The 21,490-nt window shown below is 37.5% G+C and overlaps 1 protein-coding gene across 14 annotated transcripts in view; it reads left to right on the forward strand.

Moving 5' to 3' along the window:
* The first annotated feature begins 116 nt into the window (after positions 1-116).
* Positions 117-21,490, forward strand: part of METTL25 (methyltransferase like 25) — a 160,897-nt gene continuing 139,523 nt past the window's right edge. For all 14 annotated transcript variants that reach the window (XM_003989085.4, XM_045062114.1, XM_045062117.1 and 11 more), the window contains exon 1: positions 117-375. In XM_003989085.4, the coding sequence (XP_003989134.2) occupies positions 117-375 (259 nt within the window). The remainder of the gene's footprint in view (positions 376-21,490) is intronic.

A 21,490-nucleotide genomic window follows, 5' to 3' on the forward strand; every position in this document is an offset into this window, starting at 1 on the left:
AATCACCCAACTAGAGTCCAGATCGGAGACGTATTCATACGGTCTGAGTTACTTGCGACCGAGCCCTCGCCTTGCGGCTACGTTTGCGCCACCTACAGCCCGGGAGGGTGAGCGTCATGGCGGCTTCTTTTCCGCTCCCAGTGACCCAGGACCTGTCCACGTTGCGTGCCAAGTTGCAGGGACTGCTGCAGTTCCTGAGACAAGCCCTGTCCATTTCCAGTGCACATACGGTGGACTTCTACACTGAGTCCGTGTGGAAGCAACTGGTCGACTTGCCCCCGGAGACCGTGCTGAGGGTGCTGAGGCGGTCAGCGGCCGAGGCGGAGGCTCGGTCCCCCGAGGCGCGCCTCCTGGTGGAAGCCGAGATGGGATCAGGTGAATGGCAAGTGGGCGGGGCGGGCTGGGAGCCGAGAGACAATGCGGCCCAACAGAGAGTCTCCCTAGCGGAAGAAGAGCGGAAACAGGTGTGCGGTGGGGCGGGCAGAGGCGGGGCCGGGAGGCACGCGCTTCGGGGCAGCGGAAGCGGGGTGGGATTCGTGGCGGGGTGGGCCTGGTACGTTCTTCCGGGTTATCTCTAACGTCCTTTGGTGCTTGTGTAGTTTCCAAATTTAAAGAGACAGGGACTCGTGCAGGAGCGTTTGTTCTTTGAGTAATTCAACAATAAGTTTTTGAATGGTGGGAAACAAGACGAACAATGCTTTTAGATTCCAAGTGGAAACGGCAGAAGATAAATCAACCCTTTATGAAATACATCAAGATAATTTAAAATAATAATGGCCAAGAAAAAATAAATGAAAACAGATGTGATAGCGATTGTGTGAGGAGACTGCTCTAATTTAGGTGCTAAGAAGTAGGAGAAGGCGCCAGCCTGCAGTGAGCCACAGGAAAGGATTTCAGGAACCAGAGGCCCAGAGGCACAAAAGAGCAGGACTGGTTGAGGTTCTGTAGAAAAGCTTGAGTGTCTAGAGCCAGGCATGGGGAAATGGCAGGTGTGGTCAGGGAGGTAAGCAGGGGCTGGATCACGCAGGATCTCCAGTCCTCAGAAAGATTTTAAGTGTGATGGGGAAACTTTGGAGTCATTTGGTCAATATGGGGACTTAATGTAAGTTATATTTGAAAAAAAATAATTTTAATAATTGTTTGAAGAACAGACTAATGGAGCAAAAACTGAGAGTCCAGTTAGAATGCCATTTCTGTAGTACAAGAAAGAGATGCCTGTGTCATGGAATAGGATGGTAGTAGTGAAGACCTGAAATATATACCCGAAATATGTACCAGTTCACGTGAAAATTGTTTGTAAAGTATCTACTGTGTGCCATGAATTTTTGTAGGCTCTTGGGTTTCTTGCCTTGGAGAAATTTAGATTCTACTGAGGTGAGTACATGTTAGTAGAGATGACAGGACACCGTCAGGCTTCTGGAATTTCTTCCCTTTTGCTACTAGGCTTTCCCAACTTTGCACTTACTAGTGAACTTTATTCACTGAGCATTCTCTGAAATACAAAGTACCACTAGAGGGTCCTCCTGTAATAGGTAAATACTGGTTTCTTTAAAGGTACTGTTCATTGTAGAAAAGTTACACATCTCTTCAGTTTGCTCTCTTAATACCCAGTACTCACCTAGTAACAGGGCTTAAATTCTCAGTGTACATTTGTTGAATGAATGAATGACTCATGGTAGCTCCTAAAAAAGAAAAAGAAAAAAAAAACCAGCAATTAAATATGAAGCCCAAGACTTTCATATGGATTTTCACACAATAAAAGAATTAGATTGTTTGCATATCCTAATGATAATAATAGGGTTATTTGATATTTATTATTTACTCTACCGTGTGCTAAGTGTTTTCTTGAATATTTTCTCTTTTAACATTTATATCAGGCTTGCAAGATGGGTTCTGTTTTCCCATCTTTGTGAAATTGCAACTTGAAGTAGTTTATCAGGGTCACAGCAATGGAGATTCAAACTTGGGTCACCTGAGGTCTTAACTGTAATGAAAGTTTATTCTGAATTATCTAAGAGTGAATTACAAAGGCTATTATCACAGCCAACATTTTTATGACACGACTGCATTCCTTTGTTCTGTTTTGTTTTTATTGTTTTCCCTTTTAAGAATATAAGAATTGTTTTGTTTACTGCTGTATCCCTAGTACAGTGCCCAGTCACTATAAGTGGTTAATAAATATTTGGTAAATGAATGAATGAGTGACACCACTTACTCGTTCTCTTGGGCTAGGAGTAAAATACTACTATCTTTTGGGAAAACCCTACAATCAATTTTTTAGTTATCCAACAACAGTGGAGTCTAGACCAGATTGTTCACTTTTGAAAAGTACCTTGCCCTGCATACTTTTATACATAATATTCACTTGTGCAAATGGTCAGCTGCCTTTACTATTAAAATAATGAATTTTTATAATTCATGCTTGTAAGGGATATTAATTTTTGTTCATGCAAAGAAAAACTATAGGCATTTTCTCTGTCTCTATATGAAGTCTGTTGTTTGTGTCAGAGAATAGTAGTTTTTGCTCTTTTGACTATATTTGTATCTTATTAAAACTTACATCACATGGCTATGTACAGTATAATTTAGCAGTTAAATTTTTAGACTTTTGTATCAGATGTGATTCAAATTCCAGTTCTACCACTATCTCTGTAACCTTGGGGAAATTTGTTCACTCTCTCAGCAAACATTTACTTAGTGTCTACTGTGTGGCATGCTTTTCTAGGAGCTAGGGAAATAGCAAATAAACAACAACCCCTGTCTTCATCTTGCTTGCATTCTAGAAGGAAGAGAGACAATTTTTAATGCCACAGAAAAATCAAGTAGAGAAGGGAGGAATAAATAGAGGAAGTGCAGGAGGAAAGTTTGTTTGCAATTTATATGGGTTGTTCCAGCAAGAATTCATGTAGATATCTCTGGAAAAGAAACCTAGAAAGGAGAAAAATGAGTCATGAAGCTATCTGGAGGTAAAACATGCCAGACAGTGAGAACAGGAAGTGCATAGGCTCTGATGTGGGAGTATGCATGGTGTGTTAAAGGAGCACCAAGGAGACTGGAAAGGATTTTCATCAGGGACCCGCATAAAGTGGGGTTTTCTGCTGATTCTGTATGAGGAGTTACAAATAAACACAATTCCCAGAGCTTCACTTGAGTTAATGCACAGTGTGTAAAAGTGCACCAGCAGATGTTTGGCCCAATCATTTGGTGTTTTATGAGACCAAGTTGTTTCTGAAGATCCTCAGGGTAGCTATTTTAGTAGATTTCTCTTACTAGGTGATGTTATGGCCTGGTCAGAGTCCTGAAAGTTTCTTCTCTGTCTGCCTAAAAACAATTAGAGAAGAAACATTTAATTCTCTAAAATAAAAAGGAAAGATACTGAAAATAACTATATTTTATGGATATAAATTACAAGTGTTATGGATTGAATCGGGACCCCCTCCTCCAAATTCATGTTAGAATCCTAACCCCCCATTGTGACTATATTTGAAGATAGGGCCTTTAAGGAGACGAGATTAAATGAGGTCGGTAAGGGTGGAGCCCTAATCCAACAGGAAGAGGAAGAGACGTCAAGAGGGCACACAGAGAAAATCTATATGAGGACACAAAATGCAGCCATCTGCAAGCCAAGGATAGGAGTTTCCCCAGGAACCAACTCTGCCATCACCTCCATCCTCCAGCTTCCAGAACTGTAAGAAGATAATTTCTGTTGTTTTAGCCACTCACTCAGTCTGTGATATTTTGTTATGACAGCCAGAGTAGACTAATGCAATGGGCTTTGCAGACAGGACTGCCAGAGTTCAAGTCCTGGCTCCACTTCTTACTAGTTTTGTTAACTTGGACTTCAACGCTTTGTACTTAGGTGCCTTATCTGTAATAAGGTTAAGTATAGTGCCTATTTGATGGAGTACTATGAAAGTAACATGAGTTGATACAATAATGCCTAGCAAATAGCAGCACTTAACCCAGTCATTTATTTGACTAATGTTTATTGAGCACTTCCTACCTACCAGGTTTTATTCTAGACCCTACAGTTATGATACTGAATGCAACAAAATTCCTGCCACATGGAGCTTATGTTTAAGAGAGGGTAGATCCATAGTAAACTAAGCGTATATATGGTATATATATATATATAAACATAAATAAGTGAGATCAAGTGGCAGTAAACACAATAGAGAAAAGCAAAGCATGGAAGAGAAAGTGAAGAAGATGGATGGTGTGGTGGAGAGAAATGCTATTTTAGATTGGGTGATTAGGGAAGTCTTCTCTAGCAACACAAAATTTGAACAGAAACTTGGAGAAAGCCAGTCGTACAACTAAGTGGAGGAAGAGTGTTTTAGGCCAAGTAAAGAGCAGGTACCAATCTGGAATATGCTAGGTGTGTTGAAAGCACAGAAGAATGATCCAGGTTGGACTAGTGAAAGATAAGATTTGAGAGGTGGCCTGGGGTAACTTTATATAGGACTTTGTAGGCCATACTGCCTAGGGCCATCATCCCGGGGACATGGGATTGAGCCTGCACAAGGCTCTGCACTGCGCATGGAACCTGCTTAAGATTCTTTCTCTCTCTCCTCCTGCCCCTCCCCTGTTCACACACTCTGTCTTTAAAAATAAAGATTTTGTGAGGGGTGTGATATGTGATTTATGATTTATGTGATATATGATTTATGACTCTGGCTTCTGTGTGGAGAAGAGACTATTAGAAGGGGAGAATGGAAGCAGGAAGACATGATAGGAAGCTAATAAAATAACTTCAGGTAATGGCAACTTGAAGAGACCAGATAGTTTCTCTAGCAAACAACAATGATAAACAGTGGCCAGATCATTAAAAAACAACTACTGGAAGGTTTGGGAAGATGACGAAAGGTAGTTGAGAAGACTTTACTATAGGAGGTTTCTACTGATGGATAAGAACGGGGAGTTCGTGGCTTTCTTGTTTTCTTTTGTGCTCCAAGCCCCCCTAGATCTGGCAGTGGAAAGCTGCATCCTTACCACATCAAGGTGGTGATGACAAAGTTCAGAGATCAGAGCAGATGGAAATTTAAGGAGTATATTGTAGAAGCAGGACAGAAACGGCTGAGATCTAAGCTCCAAGCTCTGCCACAATCCCTGGGTGACTTCTAAGTTTAGAGGTCACATGCGAAATCCAGCAAAATTGCTGGCAAAACTAGGGCATGGTAAGCCTTTGAAAGAGAGCTTCTGACAAGATTTGCAAATTTACTGCCCCTTTGAAAGAGTGTGTTCCCCAGAGTGCACACAACTTGGGTGGCAAAGATCAGGAGCCTGCTTGAATTCATGAATTCTAAAGGCAGAACTCAGGGCTAGCAAGTGGGAATTTAGGCTGGGGAGCCCTGGAAACATAGGGTGAACCCCACAGTCTGTGAAATCTACCCAAATCTTTGTCTGACTGCTACACTGCACAGGTTCAGGGATACCCTCAGGGGGCAGGATAGCAAATCAGCAATTGAGCAGAGACATCAGCTGCTTCACACTGAAGGGATTTCACAGTTGGGAGTCCAGAGGAGTTAATTTCAACCATAACAAAACCTTTAGAAAAACAAAATAGATTCACTACAACAAATTCCCTGCAATTCTGCTTTTTAACCCAAACTCACTAGATGTGCAAAGAAACGGGAAAGTGTGATTCCTACTTAGGAAACTGATTCCAAGTGAGCACCGATGTTGGATTTAAGTAGCTATGTTCAAAGAATTAAAAGTGTAACCAAAGGGGAAAAGAATGACTTAATAGGAGCTGATCCTTGTTGAACTCAGGTGTTGGATTTAAGTGACTCTTATAAGATTATTCAAAAAAGAACTAGAAGAAAATATACTCTAAGAATCTCTAAGAATTAAAGGAAAATATAGCATTAATGAATATTTAATTATATGACCTACCTCATAAATTTTTAACTGGAGAAGTACACACATATTGACACAATTATATTAATGTCATATGTTGCTGCAAAACAAGTGACTTAAAACTACACCATCTCACACAGTTTCTGTGGGCCAGGAATTCTAGGAGATTAACTGAGTGGATCCGATTTGGGGTCGCATGAGGTTATAGCCAAGATGTTGTCTGGGCCGTAGCTGCTGAAGGCTTGATTGAGGCTGGTGGATTTGCCTCCATGTTGTTTCCCTCACACTGGCGGCTAGTTGTTGCTGCCTGTTGGCATAAGGCCTCATTTCTCACCACGTGCATACGAACTTTTGCATTTGCACCATGCCCTTGATTTTGTCTGTGCTCAGACATGACTATGGAGTTGTCATGGCCACAGATCTTGTCTGATATTGGTGTACTGGGACACTTGTCACATTCAGTACAGAAGACTGTGACTTGTATGTCAGTGCCAGGCACTTATGAGCTGACATCTGTCTGTGACAGCTTTTTTTTTTTTCTTTTTCAGAAGTAAAATTTTACCTGTTTTGCAGAGCTGTAGTAAAGATTAAAGATGATATACTATATCACCCAACGTAGAACTGGAAATTCAGCATGGGTACGATAAATCGTGGCTAATAAATGATGATGGTGGTAGTGGTGATGATACTGTATAGTGGTGACTGTGTAATTAAGTCTTTCCTTAAAAGAAGTAAACTGTCAGGAACTTCTAGAAATGTGAATGTCCCCTATAACAACCTGTATTCTCTGCCATATTAACAAATGTCACACTATTGTCATTGTCCACTGGCTTGTCTGTAGTTGCAACTACATTATTAGCTAGGGATGAACCAAGAACAGTGTTTGCTTTCTTCACTGTTCTACTCAGCAACTTGAACAGTTTCTGGGATACAGATGAGTGAAGTAATTAATGCTTAAAGACTGAATGAAGTGGAAGCATAGATCTATAATGAGTGTTACTGAAGGTACCCTTTGAAATGTGGTAATGAACTAGACATCTATTATCTCTGGTATGATCTCTGTGTATATACTATGTTTATTATTTTTGTTTTTATGTATGATTTGGTCCAAGCATCTTAATTTGAGGAGATAGAAGTCAGTAACTGTTTTTTCCCTATGTGAAAATGTTGTACTTCATTCAATACATTGCAAATTACAATAAGATACCCTGAGAATTTGAAGGTAAAATCAAAAGACAGGCATCACATCAGATTAAAATTTCTAAAAGTCATTACATATATAGGTGAGGTTAACCACCTGCAGGAAAAAGCACTAGCTTTTTAATGCTTTGCTGACTCAGGACAAAGGGGTTTCCTATGTCTCATCTCAAGAGATAAGATTTTGTTATGCCCCTTTCAAGGGAACGAGGCTGTGTCATTGGGAAGTAATGACTGAATGTATAAATCTGTAACATTTGCAAATGAACCATCTCTTGGTCTTCAAAAATTTATTGGTTTTCACAAAGTCTAGAAAATTCTTCCAAAAACACAAGAAGGAAATGATATTCTGAGTTAGAGTAGCCAAAATATTTTACGAAGTAGAAATAGATCTAGATTACAGAGACAGCTCAACCAGTTATCAAGCTTAATTAAAATTTTCTTTAAGAATGTATGTCTTTATTTGTTCTAATTGTAATTTTAAAATTAAGAGACTGTGTTCTAGCAAATGAATGATGTGGGTTATATTATACAATATAGATTACCTATATATAGATATATAAATATATTTATTTAAATATACTTAAATATATTTATAAATATATTTATCAGTGTGTATTAATGCATATTTTCATTTCTTGTAAGTTTGTTTAGAATCTGTTGGGGAAAACCTATTCAGCTCACAGGAAATCCAAGCTGTCCTTGGTGACTGCCAAAGCCCAGGGCTGTTCTAAGACCCTGCCTGAACCTCCAGGGTCTCTCTTGACTCTCTGCTTCCAGGTTCTTGAGGCCATATGCTGCTTCTCCTGTTTCTTATTATTGTCACTGAAACGATCCTTACCAGGATTGGATGCTGAGAATTGGTTCCTTTTGGCGAGCATCTGTGTAATTAATTTACTATCATTTTAATTGAACAACGCAGAACGTGTATGGCTATGATAGGTTTTTATTTTGTTGAGCTTTCTCTTAAATTATTTTTATTGCATCTTAATAGATTACATTTCTTCTTGGCCATCCTAAATAGTTTTTGTTGGTGGTGGTGATGGTGGTTATTGTGGTGTATTGACGTCGTGTTCACATTTAGTTTAAAACATATGAAGCCAGAAAATGTGTTTGAAATAGAAAATGAGAAAACAGAAATAATTAGTGTCATCTGTTTTACTCTGTTGTATTCAACTTTTATTCATTCACTTTCCTTATGTATTTCCCTGAACTCTGTTTTCCCTTTTTCAGTTTTTCTGGATCTTTTTAGGAGACCTCAAGTGTGGAAATAATATGACACCACAAGATAGTGGCAAGTGTCAGCCCTGTCCCTGGGTTGCTACTGCAATTATAAGTAAGGGAGAGCAACAAAGCAAGCAAATCTGGGAACCCAGGGTGATTTGTCATTGTACTTTGCTTATTTGATATATAGAAGGTGCTTTCAGATTGTTCCTTTTAGATGAGACCATTTAGAACTGAATTTATATTCTAGTTTTTAATACATCCTCCCCAAGTTTTGAGCCCCCATCCCCCATATCTTTCCATAATTAAGATGTTCAGTGCAACAAAGTTCATGAAGATATCTCTCATTATTACATTTCCCCCTTTTTTCCCCCTCGTTCCATTTAAATTATGCTTATGTTTAGCTGGTCAGAATAAATTTGAGTGCCTTCTATATGTTTAGATATTCATCTTATGTTGTTTATATAAATTTTGTCAAATCATTAACCTTTCACTGGAAGCTTGCAGTTAATAGTAACCTATCTTTTTGGTTTATCATGATTTAGATTCTTTGCCTGGTTTACAACCCCCCCTTCCCCCCCCCCCACACAGACACACACACACACACAACACACACACACAGACACACACACACACACACACACACACACACACACACACAAGACCCAAACCCTGCTTGCCTACATGGCTTCATAACTGCTAGGGTCTGCCTTTATTTTTGTTTTATAACTTCATCACCTCAGTGGTTAAAGGGCTTCTCTATAAATGGCATTAACATTCTTCCTGTTACTCAGGCTCATAATCTGTCGTCTCTTCTCCCTCAATTTCTCTTGCATCTGCTGCTTCCCATTCCCGTAGCAAATAGTTTAATTTCCTCCTTTTTAAGTCTTGCAGCAGAATTTTAGCAATAACTTTGAGCTGTTATTCTTGCCTTCAGACTCTATATTTCAGTTGCCTTTCCATTCATACTGCTTTCCAATTATCTTCCAGAATCATACTTCTGGTCCTGTCCTTCATCTGTTCAGAAGTCATCAGTAGGTCTATATTTCCTGCAAAATAAAGTCCTTCAACTTCTGGCCTTATCGCCTGTCTCCTCTTCAGTTGGAACCTCACTGTTAATGTAAGCAAATAGGAGGTAGCATGGAAAGAGTATAGGTTTTGTGGTCATCACATTTAGTTTTGAACCCTGGCTCTGATACTTTACTGCTGCGCTGTATCATTTTGTGCAAGTTGGTTCAGCTTTTGAGCCTTAGTTTTCCCATATGAAAAATGGGAATCATAGTTCCTGCCTATAGGGGCTGTGTAAAAGTAATTAAGATATATGTTAAAACCTACCACGTGAGTAGGCATTTAATAAATATTATTAATCTTCCCTATATTCTACTCCCCTCAGATAGAGGCAGACTGGACTCAGAGTCAGAAGACCTGGATAATCCATCTCTAAGTCTGATTAGCTGTGTGTCTTGAACAGACATTTAACTGTAGGCCTTAGTTTCCTCATATAAGAAGTAACACCTGAGGTGTTCCTCAGTGGCTGAGGTGGAAAATAGCTGCCCCCCAATCTCATGTGGCTTATACAAATGTCTTACATGACCAATAAGTGTTTGTTTGTTTTTTTCCAGCCAACATTTCAAAATTGACAGATTTAACATATACACATGCACACAAACACCATAAATCTGGGACTGTAGTTTCTCTTGAAAAAAAAAAAAAATCAGATCTGGCTATTTTGTTCCACATCTCTGTGTGGCAGAAAGCTCCCTTTATATCTTCAAGTGTTATCTTCATCCCCTAGCAAGCATCTCCATCTGAAATAATTTCTCCAGCCCCCCCGCCAAAGTACTAGAGATTATGACTCTTGGTTTGTGCCCTTCAGTCAGTTTTCTTGTATCCCCTGGAAGTGAATTTAGGAGTTTGTTTCCGAACAACCAAAAATAGTTATGGATCACTTGACTAAAAGTTATCTAGGGTGGCTCCTAGTTCTCAAATCCTAGGGAATGTAATGATTTAAAAGTTTTATCTACAGACCTTATTAGTCCCTGCTGTTAAATCCCTGATCATGTTGAGGGTGTGAGTCAACCTGAATCTTGAGATAGAAAAACATATGACCAGTCATTATTGGGTCATCCAAGTTAATAAATGATTGAACTCCCTACATGATCTGACTCCACATCAACTTTAATTATGAAGATGGCTGAAATAATTTGATGTCAGTTCTCAGTTTTTTGTTTTTTTTTTTAATTTTATTTTTTTAATTTCTGAGTTTCAAGGTATGTTTTCAACCAAAGTTGAAGGGAGGGAGTAGAAAGGAGTGGTATAGTATTACCAGTACTTCTCTTGGGGTTCTCTCTCTGCTCGTATACCTTGTACTTCTGTTGCCTTGTTCCCTTAGTGTGCCATGTATTTTTCCCCTCCCTCATTTTGTTCGTGCAATCCTCTGCCCCACCTCAAATATTTAGTAACAATACATTTATTTCTCATCTTTTTTTCAAAGCCCAGATCAAATAATACTACATTAATAACAAAACTAATTATTTGTATATTTTATTTCTACCTTTATTAGAGCACTTAGCATGTTGTGTTAGAATGACTTGCTTCTTTCGACCTTACTAGTATATGAGTTCTGGTCTCTAGCATATGGTTAGCACCACAGAGTTGGTCCTCATTGTCTATGTGTTAAATTTAATATAGCTAAGGATAGAGTATAGGAACATTCCAGTAGGTAGAGCAGTGTAAGCAAAAGGGTAAATATGGAAAACTATAAAACACATTTGGAGACAGGAACAGAAAGCAGAGCATTCATAACATTTTTAAATAGCTAAGAGTAAAGTCTGAAAAAAATATCGCAGCCAGTTTCTGGAGACTAGTCTGCTAAACTGTTTGGAATCATTCTTCCATGGGGCAACAATCACCTTTGTGATAGTCTAGAGTTGAGGGTTGGCCTGGGACAAGATGATAGCAGTGGAAATGCAAAGGAAGTGATGATTTTTAAAAGAATTTGTGCAGAGAAAATTGGTAGTTCTTGGTGACCGATATTTATATGAGTTTAGGGAAATGGAGGAATCAAAGATAATTCAAAGAATTCTTTGGGGGAAATAATACATTTAGTTTTAGATATATTGTATTTAAGGTCACAAAATGGAGATTTTAAGATTTCACATTCATTGCTCCTCAACCATTTACCTACCGCTTCATATTTTTAGAATCAGTTTACATGTTTTATTTGGGTAGTACGAATTATCACTTCTCTAGGCTATAAGGACCAAATGTGATTGGAATGAATTTAACCCTACTGATAGTTGAAAAGTGAAAGAAAGGACTAAGCAATCCTTGAGCATCTTGTCTCTCCCCTCTACAAATTCAGTATTCAAAATTTGCTGTAGTCATTATTGGAATTAAGATAAGAAAAGTCAGTAGTCTCTACACTTTACAACTTCTGGGTGTCTGATTGTATTCTACTTTTTACAATTATTATTTAAGATTTTATTAGTATAACATGGTACTAGGTATTGTGCTTGAATACAAAAGTGAACTGGGCATAATCTTTGCCTTTAAAAATTCACATTCCAATAAGAAAGATAAAAGATATTGGTAATTATAGTATAAAACAAAATGGAAAGATGAATGGAGTTTTCCTTTCTAAGCAGAATTTTACTCTAGTTTCCTCTCATTTAGTCTGAGAATTATACTTTCTAGACTGTGTGATCTGTGAAAGTCCTATGTTCTAAGCATTGCCCAAGAAAATGCTTAATTTACCATTTATCAATCTATCTAAAGTTTATTTTGAGAGAGAGCATGCACACACGCATGTGAGCACACACATGCACAAGTCTGGGAGGGGCAGAGAGAGAGAGAGAGAGAGAGGGAGAGAGAACATCCCAAGCAGGCTCCATGCTATCAGCACAGAGCCCAATACGGGGCTTAATCTCACAAACCATGAAATCATGACCTGAGCGGAACAAAAATCAAGAGTCAGAGGCTTAACCAACTGAGCCACCCAGGTGCTCCTTTCTATATCTATCTATCTGTCTGTCTGTGTATCTATCTATCTATCTATCTATCTATCTTTATTATTTAATTTCCAGTTATGTGACAGTGCTTTTATCCAAAACTGGTTGATTTCATTTTCCAAATAAGTTTTTCATCATTCTTTGTATTTGAAATTTAAAATGTCCAGCTGTGTGTGTTTCAGTTGTTGTATTGCTTCCACAAGTTTTTATCATTCTCCACAATAAAATTCTAGTTTTCCCTCCTGGCATGTTAAGCTGTTCCTCATTTATTGTTTTATTCTTCTCTGTGTGTTTCTTAAGAATGTTTATGCCATCTTAGTGAGGTAATGTATCATGACAACTATTTTTTTTATTTTAAAACTGACTATTTTTAGAGTATTCAGAATTTCATTACAGCTGGCTCTTTGTCAACGATTATTTCTCAAAGATTATTATTCTTAATTGACTGCTCTTTGCATCTGTTGAGTATGAAGCCATTATCTAAACATAGTGAATCTGTCCTTTTGTCTACAACACCTGCTTTTATAAACCTTTAATACTGCTTAATACTTTATAGTATTTTCTACCAAAGACAGATTTGGAAGTATAATTCCATTATTAAATTATCTGGAAATAATTATTGTTTTTTAGGAGGAGGGTCATTTTTAATCTGGCAAACTTAAACTTGTATAAAATATTTCTACTTCTTTTTATTTTTTTTTTATCTTTATTTTTGAAAGAGAGAGACAGAGTGTGAGTGGAGGGGGGGCACAAAGAGAGGGAGACACGGAATCCAAAGCCAGCTCTAGGCTCTGAGCTGTCAGCACAGAGCCTGACGTGGGGCTTGAACTCACGAACCGTGAAATCATGACCTGAGCTGAAGGTGGACGTCCAAACGACTGCACCACCACGCCTCATTTGTTCTTTTTCTTTAAAAAAAAATTTTTTTAATGTTTATTGATTTTTGAGAGACGGAGCATGAGTGGGGGAGGGGCAGAGAGAGACAGAATCTGAAGCAGGCTCCAGGCTCTGAGCTGTCAGCACAGAGCCTGACGTGGGGCTTGAACTCATGAACCGTGAGATCATGACCTGAGCCAAAGTCAGCGCTTAACCGACTGAGCCACCCAGGCGCCCCTGTTTGTTCTTTTCAATCTTCCTTCTCCCACCTTTCACTTAGTATGTGTATTTGACTTAAGTTTACTTTTTATTTATTTATTTTTTTTTTATCTATCAACTTTATATTTTATTTTACTTTTTCTATTTCAAGTTTTAATTTAAAAAAAATTTCCCCTTTCTTAAATTTAAATTTTAGTTAACATATAGTGCAATATTGGATTCAAGAGTAGAATTCAGTGATTCATCATTTACATCCAACACCCAGTGCTCATCCCAACAAGTGCACTCCTTAGCACCCATCACCCATTTAGCCCACCTCCCACCCATCTTTCTCTGTCACCTCATAGTTTCTTCTGTATCATTAAGAGTCCCTTGTGGGTTGTTTCTCTGTCTTCTCTTCTGCCCCTCTTCCCATATGTTCATCTGTTTTGTTTCTTAAATTACACATATAAGTGAAATCATAGATATTTGTCTTTCTCTGATTGACTTATTTCACAGCTCTATCCACGTCTTTACAAATATATTACAAATGGCAAGTTTCTTTTTTAGGGCTGAGTAATATTCCATTGTGTGTATATATGTGTGTGTGTGTGTGTATACACACACACACACACACACACACACACACAGAGAGAGGAATACACACACACACACACACACACACACACACACACACCACATGTTCTTTATCCATGCATCAATTGATGGACATTTGGGCTCTCTCCATAATTTGGCAATTGTTGATAATGCTACTATAAACATTGGGGAGCATGTACCCCCTTTGAATCAGTATTTTTGGATCCTCTGGGTAAATACATAGTAGTGCGATAGCTGGATCATAAGGTAGTTCAATTTTTGGTTTCTTGAGGAAGCTCCATACTATCCTCCAGAGTGGCTGTATAGTTTGCATTCCCACCAGCAGTGTAAGAGGGCTCTTCTTTCTCTACACCCTCTACAAATCTGTTGTTTCCTGTGTTAAGTTTAGCCATTCTGACAGGTATGACATGGTATCTCTTCATGGTTTTGGTTTGTGTTTCCCTGATGATGAGGGATGTTGAGCATTTCTTCATGTGTCTGTTAGCCATCTGGGTGTCTTCTTTGGAAAAGTGTCTATTCATGTCTTCACTGGGTTATTTGTGTTTCGAGTGTTGAGCCTATTAAGTTCTATATAGATTTTGGATACTAACCCTTTATCAAATATGTTGTTTGCAAATATCTTCTCCCATTCTATAGGCTGCCTTTTGGTTTTGTTGATTGTTTCCTTTGCTGTGAAGAAGCTTTTTATCTTGATGAGGTCCCAATAGTTCATGTTTGCTTTTACTTCTCTTGCCTTTGATGACATTGTCTAGTAAGAAGTTGCTATAGCCAAGACCAAAGAGGTTTCTGCCTGTGCATTCCTCAAAGATTTTGATGGCTTCCTGTCTCCATTTAGGTCTTTCATTGACTTATTTATTTTGGTATGGTGTAAGAAAGTGGTCCAGTTTCATTCTTCTGCATATCACCGTCCAGTTTTCCCAACACCATTTGTTGAAAAACTCTTTTTTCCACTGGATAGTCTTTCTTGCTTTGTCAAAGATTGGTTGACCATATAGTTGTGGGTCCATTTCTGGGTTTTCTATTCTGTTCCGTTGATATGTGTGTCACTTTTTTGTGTGTGCCAGTGCCATACTGTCTTGATGACTACAGTTTTGTAATATAGCTTATAAAATATGTGATTCATTCTTCTCCTGGATCAGGTTGTTGTATCACTTGAGATGTCTCAGGGATTCTGCAAACAAGTAACAATCTTGCCTTTTTTATTAGAGATTTAAATTTAGTTTGTGCAAATTTATTTAAAACCATTTATTATTATTAACATATATTTTGCCAAATGGAATAGACTAATCTATATGTTTTGGTACCTTAAATTATTTACTTGTTTTGTTTAGATGGGAATTATCTAAAAAAGCCAGCCTAGTAACTTAGACCATCAACACTGAGGATCTGTTAAATAATAAAAATACTGGAAAGGAAAGGGTTATTTTTCAAAGTTAGATTAACTTTAAAAATATAAATTTCATGTTAAGAATTAATAGCTCTCTCCTAATGGGGGAAAAAAAGAATAATCCTAGGTTATTTTGGTAGTCACTACTTAGTTTTCATGTTTTGAACATTTAAAATGATCTCTAGAAGCAGACGAAAAATACTTGGTTGAATTACATGTTATAATATTTACATTTGGGAATATAAAGGTTAAAAAAATAGTAAAATGAGTGATTCTTAATCTTTTGGGCCGCAAGTCCCATTAAAAGATTGAATTAAATGAATGCTATAGAACACCTTCCTCAAAAAAATAGGGTATCTATGCTCATAATTAGACGCAAAGCTATGTACAGCTTTAGGTGATTCACAGGCTTCTTTAGCTCTTAGATCTCAGGGTAAGAACCACTGGTTGAAAGTGTTAATAGTATTACAAACTTCTTTGAATTCTTTTTCATTTAGACCAACACTTGGGCTCATTCTTCACTTTTTCTGGTAACTTTTTGTTCCTTATTATTAGCGATTTATATACTTTCCAACATTAATTTAACTAGTCTTCATTGCATAGTCTGTCTTTATTCCTTTTTAGAAAAAGTTATTTTTGTCCTTTTTAAAGAAGTTTTAGGGGCGCCTGGGTGGCGCAGTCGGTTAAGCGTCCAACTTCAGCCAGGTCATGATCTCGCCGTCTGTGAGTTTGAGCCCCGCGTCAGGCTCTGGGCTGATGGCTCAGAGTCTGGAGCCTGTTTCCGATTCTGTGTCTCCCTCTCTCTCTGCCCCTCCCCCATTCATGCTCTGTCTCTCTCTGTCCCAAAAAATAAATAAACGTTGAAAAAAAAAATTAAAAAAGAAGTTTTTATATAAATTCCAGTTTATTAGCATGCAGTATAATATTAATTTCGGGTATGCAATATGGTGATTCAACACTTACATTGGACATCATCCAGTGCTTGTCACAAGTGCACCCCTTAACCCCCATCACCTATTTCCTCCATTCCCTCCCACCTCCCCTCTGGTAACCATCAGTTTGTTCTCTATAGTTAACAGTCTATTTCTTTAAAAAAACAGAAAGAAAAAAAAGTCTGTTGTTGGTTTGCCTCTCTCTCTCTTTTTTCCCTCTTTGTTCATTTGTTTCTTAATTTCCACGTATGAGTGAAATCATATGGTATTTGTCTTCTCTGACTGACTTATTTCGCTTAGCCTAATATTTCTAGCCCTATTCATATTGTTTCAAATGGCAAGATATTCTTTTTTAGGGCTCATATTCCATTGTAGGTATACACTACATCTTTTTTTAATCCATTCATCAGTCGATGGACACTTAGGCTGTTTCCATAATTTAGCAATTGTAGATAATATCAAGTGTTGGAAATAGTCCTTCCTCTTGTTAGGGGATGCTCCATTTCAGATTCCGCTCTAGATGATCTCTAATCAGCTCTAGATAGCTCTAGTGTCTCTAGGCAGCACCAATGACAGTTACTGAGGCTCAATTCTTCCCTCTTTGTTATTGAAAACAAAATGGTGAATTTAAAATTTAGGTGGACATTTTATTTGTTTATGCTCTGTTTGCAGCCACCTTGAAGAATGATCCCTAAAGAATAATTGATTTGATTTGATTAATTATAAACACAAAAGTTAAGTAAAGAACAAGATCTGCCTGAGGTATGGTAGGAACTAGATAAATGAAAGTGTATGCTTAATGCAGGTTCCTTTTGTGTATTCCTTCTACTTGGCAAATGATAATTGAGTTAAGAGTAGAATAGACACATTTATTTTATATTAATGTTGAAGTGTAAGTAATGGAGTTTAGCTAACAATGGCAGATGAAATTAAGCTGAAGTTAATGAAATGCATAATGGAAAAAAAGTATAATTTTAAGAGAGAGGTGTGACTTAATTTTACCCTTTTAAGATATGCTATTAGTTATTAATTATGCTTATAATTACAGTGTACTTGGGACAAAAGCTTTTTGTGTGTCCTGCCTCAAATAATAAACTGGAAAGCCTTCTTTATTTTTGAAAGCATGGAAATCTAGGTCCAAGTCAATGTGTAGAAAAGAAATATTGGTCTTCTCAGTAAGAGGTCAATGGTATTGTTAGTTACTAAGATACTAACATTGTTGAGGCACTGTGGGCGGTAGAGACTAAAGTGATATTAAGAAGTGACAGTCGAATAGGAAATGAGACATCTGTGGTAGGAACAAGTGACCAGAGTTTGATTTCAAAGCACTTACTGGTCAATTTTTAACGTATCCTGTACAATTATAACACCAATTTTTAAAGTTTTGCAATTCGGAATTAATTTTGTATTTTGGTAATAAAATCATATTTGATTTATTAAATTTAAAATTTATTCTTTAGAAAATCTTTACAAATATTTATTTAATTTACTTTTAAATACTTCTGATTTTAAATGGAGTTTTAAGTGGTTGATTTTCTAGTAATCTATCTCTTGGCTTTGGTTATTTTCTGAAAATAGAGACTTTCAGTAATAGAAAATTAAAACTTAATAAATTTGAAATTCTACATCAGGTCTTTAAGGCATAGTCAAGCTTGTAACCTACCTGTCAAATTTCACATTAAATTCAGTGAGAAATATCGTTAGTATTAGAATTCTCTCCTATACTTTAAAGCTGATGCTACAATAGTGGTAGCCAGCGCTAACCACTGGGGTCCCAACACTGAGTAATTCTTGTTGTCATCCTGCCTAGAATGCGGAACCCAGGGTTGGCTCTTGGACTCCTCTGTTGTGTCTCAAGTTGCAGCTCACTTGTCCCTAGTTGTGCCTTCATTCTAATGATGGAGGTCTTGCACCTAAGTTCCAGACCCAAACCTCCTTTCTCCCAGCAGGCTCCACATTTAGGAACTGGGTATGTGTATTGATCTTTCTTTTGGGTTCTTTCATAGTATCCTATATGGTATTCTGGACCTAAAAACATTTGTGTGTCTTCAACCTTCCATTCTGACAAAACCCTAAGTATACTTAGTTACTTAGTTTAGATTCATGGTTTGGGGGGTGCTTACTGTGTTCTAGGCTCTGTATTAAGTGATATGTATATGTGTGTGTGTGTGTGTGTGTGTGCATGTATGCACATCTGTGTGTAAATACATCAAATTCTTGTGTACATATTCACGTGTATTTGTATGCATATATGTATGTGTGTATTCTTTAATGACATTATAAAATATGTATTTTCCTCCCATTTTATGGATAAATCAAATCTTAGAGCAGATAAATAAATTACTCATGGCCACACAGGGATAGACAGTCTGATAAACAGAATTTAAACCTAGTTCTTGCTCGTTCATTTATTCATTGAATACTTACTTAAGTACCAAGCATTATTCTAAGTTCTGAGGAATCACTAATGAATAAAAACCTGTGTCCTCTTGGATCTTACTTGCTATAAACATCAGATGGTGTTAAGTGCTATAAAAAAAAAGATCAGAGAGGGTAAGGGTTGAATGTGGTTGCAGTTTTAATTTTTTTTAATGTCTATTTTTGAGAGAGAGAGAGAGAGAGAGAGAGAGAGAGAGAGCGAGCGAGCAGGGGAGGGGCAGAGAGAGAGAGGGAGACACAGAATCTGAAGCAGCTCCAGGCTCTGAGCTGTCAGCACAGAGCCCGACACGGGGCTGGAACTCACCAACCGCAAGATCATGACCTGAGCTGAAGTCGGACCCTTAACTGACTGAGCCACCCAGGTGCCCCGTGCTTGCAGTTTTAAACAGAGTTATCAGAGAAATTTTCACTGAAATTGTGACATTTGAGCACAGACCTAAAGGGAGTGAGAGTGAGCCATGAAAATACCTGGAGAAGATGGTCTCGGACAGAGTTGAAAACAAGTGCAGAGACCTGAGTAAGCACATACTATGTGGCGTCTCAGAATTCTCACTGGGGATTTCTGTGCCCCTGGAATCCTCATTGATCATTTGTTGTCCGTATGCTTTGTAAATGCTAAGACACATGTCCCATAACTGAATCTCAAAATAGCTTTATTGAGGTTTAGTTATTACCTCACACATAGAAAACACCTTGGAATTGTTGATCTTTTTATCAGGGTTTTTTGCTGTTGTTTTGTTTTTTGTTGTTGTTTTTTAATTTACCACATCAGTTTCTAAATTGCTGTATTTTTGTATAATATTTTTATTTGCCTTCAAATTAAACTATGAAAATGATCTCTTACAGTTAAAATACGTGGTTAGATTTTCCTATTTTTATATTTAATTTTATTGTTACAAATAACTAGTTAAATGTGAAAATACTTTTGAAATGGTTACATGTACTTTAAACATTCAGTATGATGTTAATATTGGCACAGTGAGAACATGAATGTCAATTCTTTGTTAATTTTACCTTATTCTTTCTGAGAGTGTGGTTTACATGTTGAATGACATACTGTTTCAATTCATATGCAACCAGAAATTGCCCTGAAGTAGCATACCCAAAAAGTTTCCTAGATGTAATTGGATGATATAAAGTAATTTTTTTAAAAAAACAACAGTATATATTTTATTTCTTCCTTATATAAATGATAGGATTATGGAGATACTCAAACATTCATAAAATTTAAAACATCCTATCTATAATTTTCACAGTTCAGCAAGACAGACTTTAACTTTGATTTGAAGTCTACTAAAGTATAAAAGATTAAAGCCTAAGTCTGTTGTGGAAGTTATAGCCTTACAATATGTAATTAAATTTGCATTGAATATAAGTAAATTTCTATTTTAGGAAACATGTTCAATTGAACTCAGGCAACACTTTTGAGCACTTATTATGCTTATGGCAGTTTTATCGATCAGAAAAAAATCACCTGTGAAGCTATTGCAGTAGCACTGGTGGGAACTAATAGAGTTTGAACCCTGGTGGTGATGATGGGGGATGGGATGGGGAGATTCATTCCACAATGAAAGACATTTTTATATTAAGATTGATGAGTGGCTAGGTATGTGGATCAAGGGCACAGGGAGCATTTAAGATGATGGAAAAACTTCAGCACTGAGTGAGCAAGGACGTTATTAAACAAGACATTATTTAAAGAGCATGAGAATGTTCAGTTCAGTTTGGAGCCTTTTGAATAGGAGGCATCTGTAGGATATTCATGTACAAATGAATATAAGACATTTCCATGTCCTTTGAAGATGATTATTAAGAGGGCACTGTTGATTTTTTCTTGACATTCTGGACCATAGGACAGGTCTAGGCTGTGTAATAGCAATAGTGACCTTTGTCCTAACTCCTATAACACAGTTAAACCTCAAAATTTAGCACATAATTATATTCTATCTTGTATCACATTCTAAATGTTCTAAATTGCTCTTGTCTCCCCTTATGATTATAGTCATTAGGGCTCAGATGAGATTCTATTCTAACAGGCTCAGCAGTGCTACTGAAGTCCTCCCACTGGCCTCAGTGATCACTGCCACCACAGAATCTTAGAATTTGTTTCTCGTAGTATAGCTGGTGATACTGCAATAGTGAGTGTATTAAAGTGTTGTTTTCATTCATTCATTCATCCATTCATCCCCTCTTTACTGAGTGCCTTCTGTGTACAAGGTGTTGTTGCTTTCCAAGGTGTTGCTTTACAGCTGAGTGCTGGCGTAGCATGGCATGAAGGAGTCGGGTTGCTTTGTTTTTAGAAATAGATACTACAACAAGTTCTCATTATAAAACCTCATTATTTCCTTTTCAGAGACTTATCAGTTGTTCTATGTGTAAAAGTTACTTTTTAAATTTTTCGAAACCTTAAAATAATTTCCAGTAGAGGGAGGTGTTGAGGGAAGTAAAGTGAAAGAATTAAGAACATAGCAAAGTGAATATGAACCATCTTCAGATATTACCATGCATGGTATGCACCTCTGCCAGAGGGAGTTCTGGCTAGACCTGATTCTGACCGTCAGATTTGCCCAGCGGTTTTAACTGCTGTCTTCCCTGTTTTCATTTGTTGCCCACTGAATTGACTGCTGTGGCATGCTAATCAAAGTGAGATTTGTGAGCAAGGTTCACGTGCCTTGCCATTTGGTGTGTGTGTGAACCTGGCTCTCTAGGTTGCAGTTTCTTACTCTGTAAATGGGGATGAGGCCACTATG

The sequence above is a fragment of the Felis catus genome, chromosome B4 (genome assembly GCF_018350175.1).
Source record: "Felis catus isolate Fca126 chromosome B4, F.catus_Fca126_mat1.0, whole genome shotgun sequence".
Taxonomy (NCBI): domain Eukaryota; kingdom Metazoa; phylum Chordata; class Mammalia; order Carnivora; family Felidae; genus Felis; species Felis catus.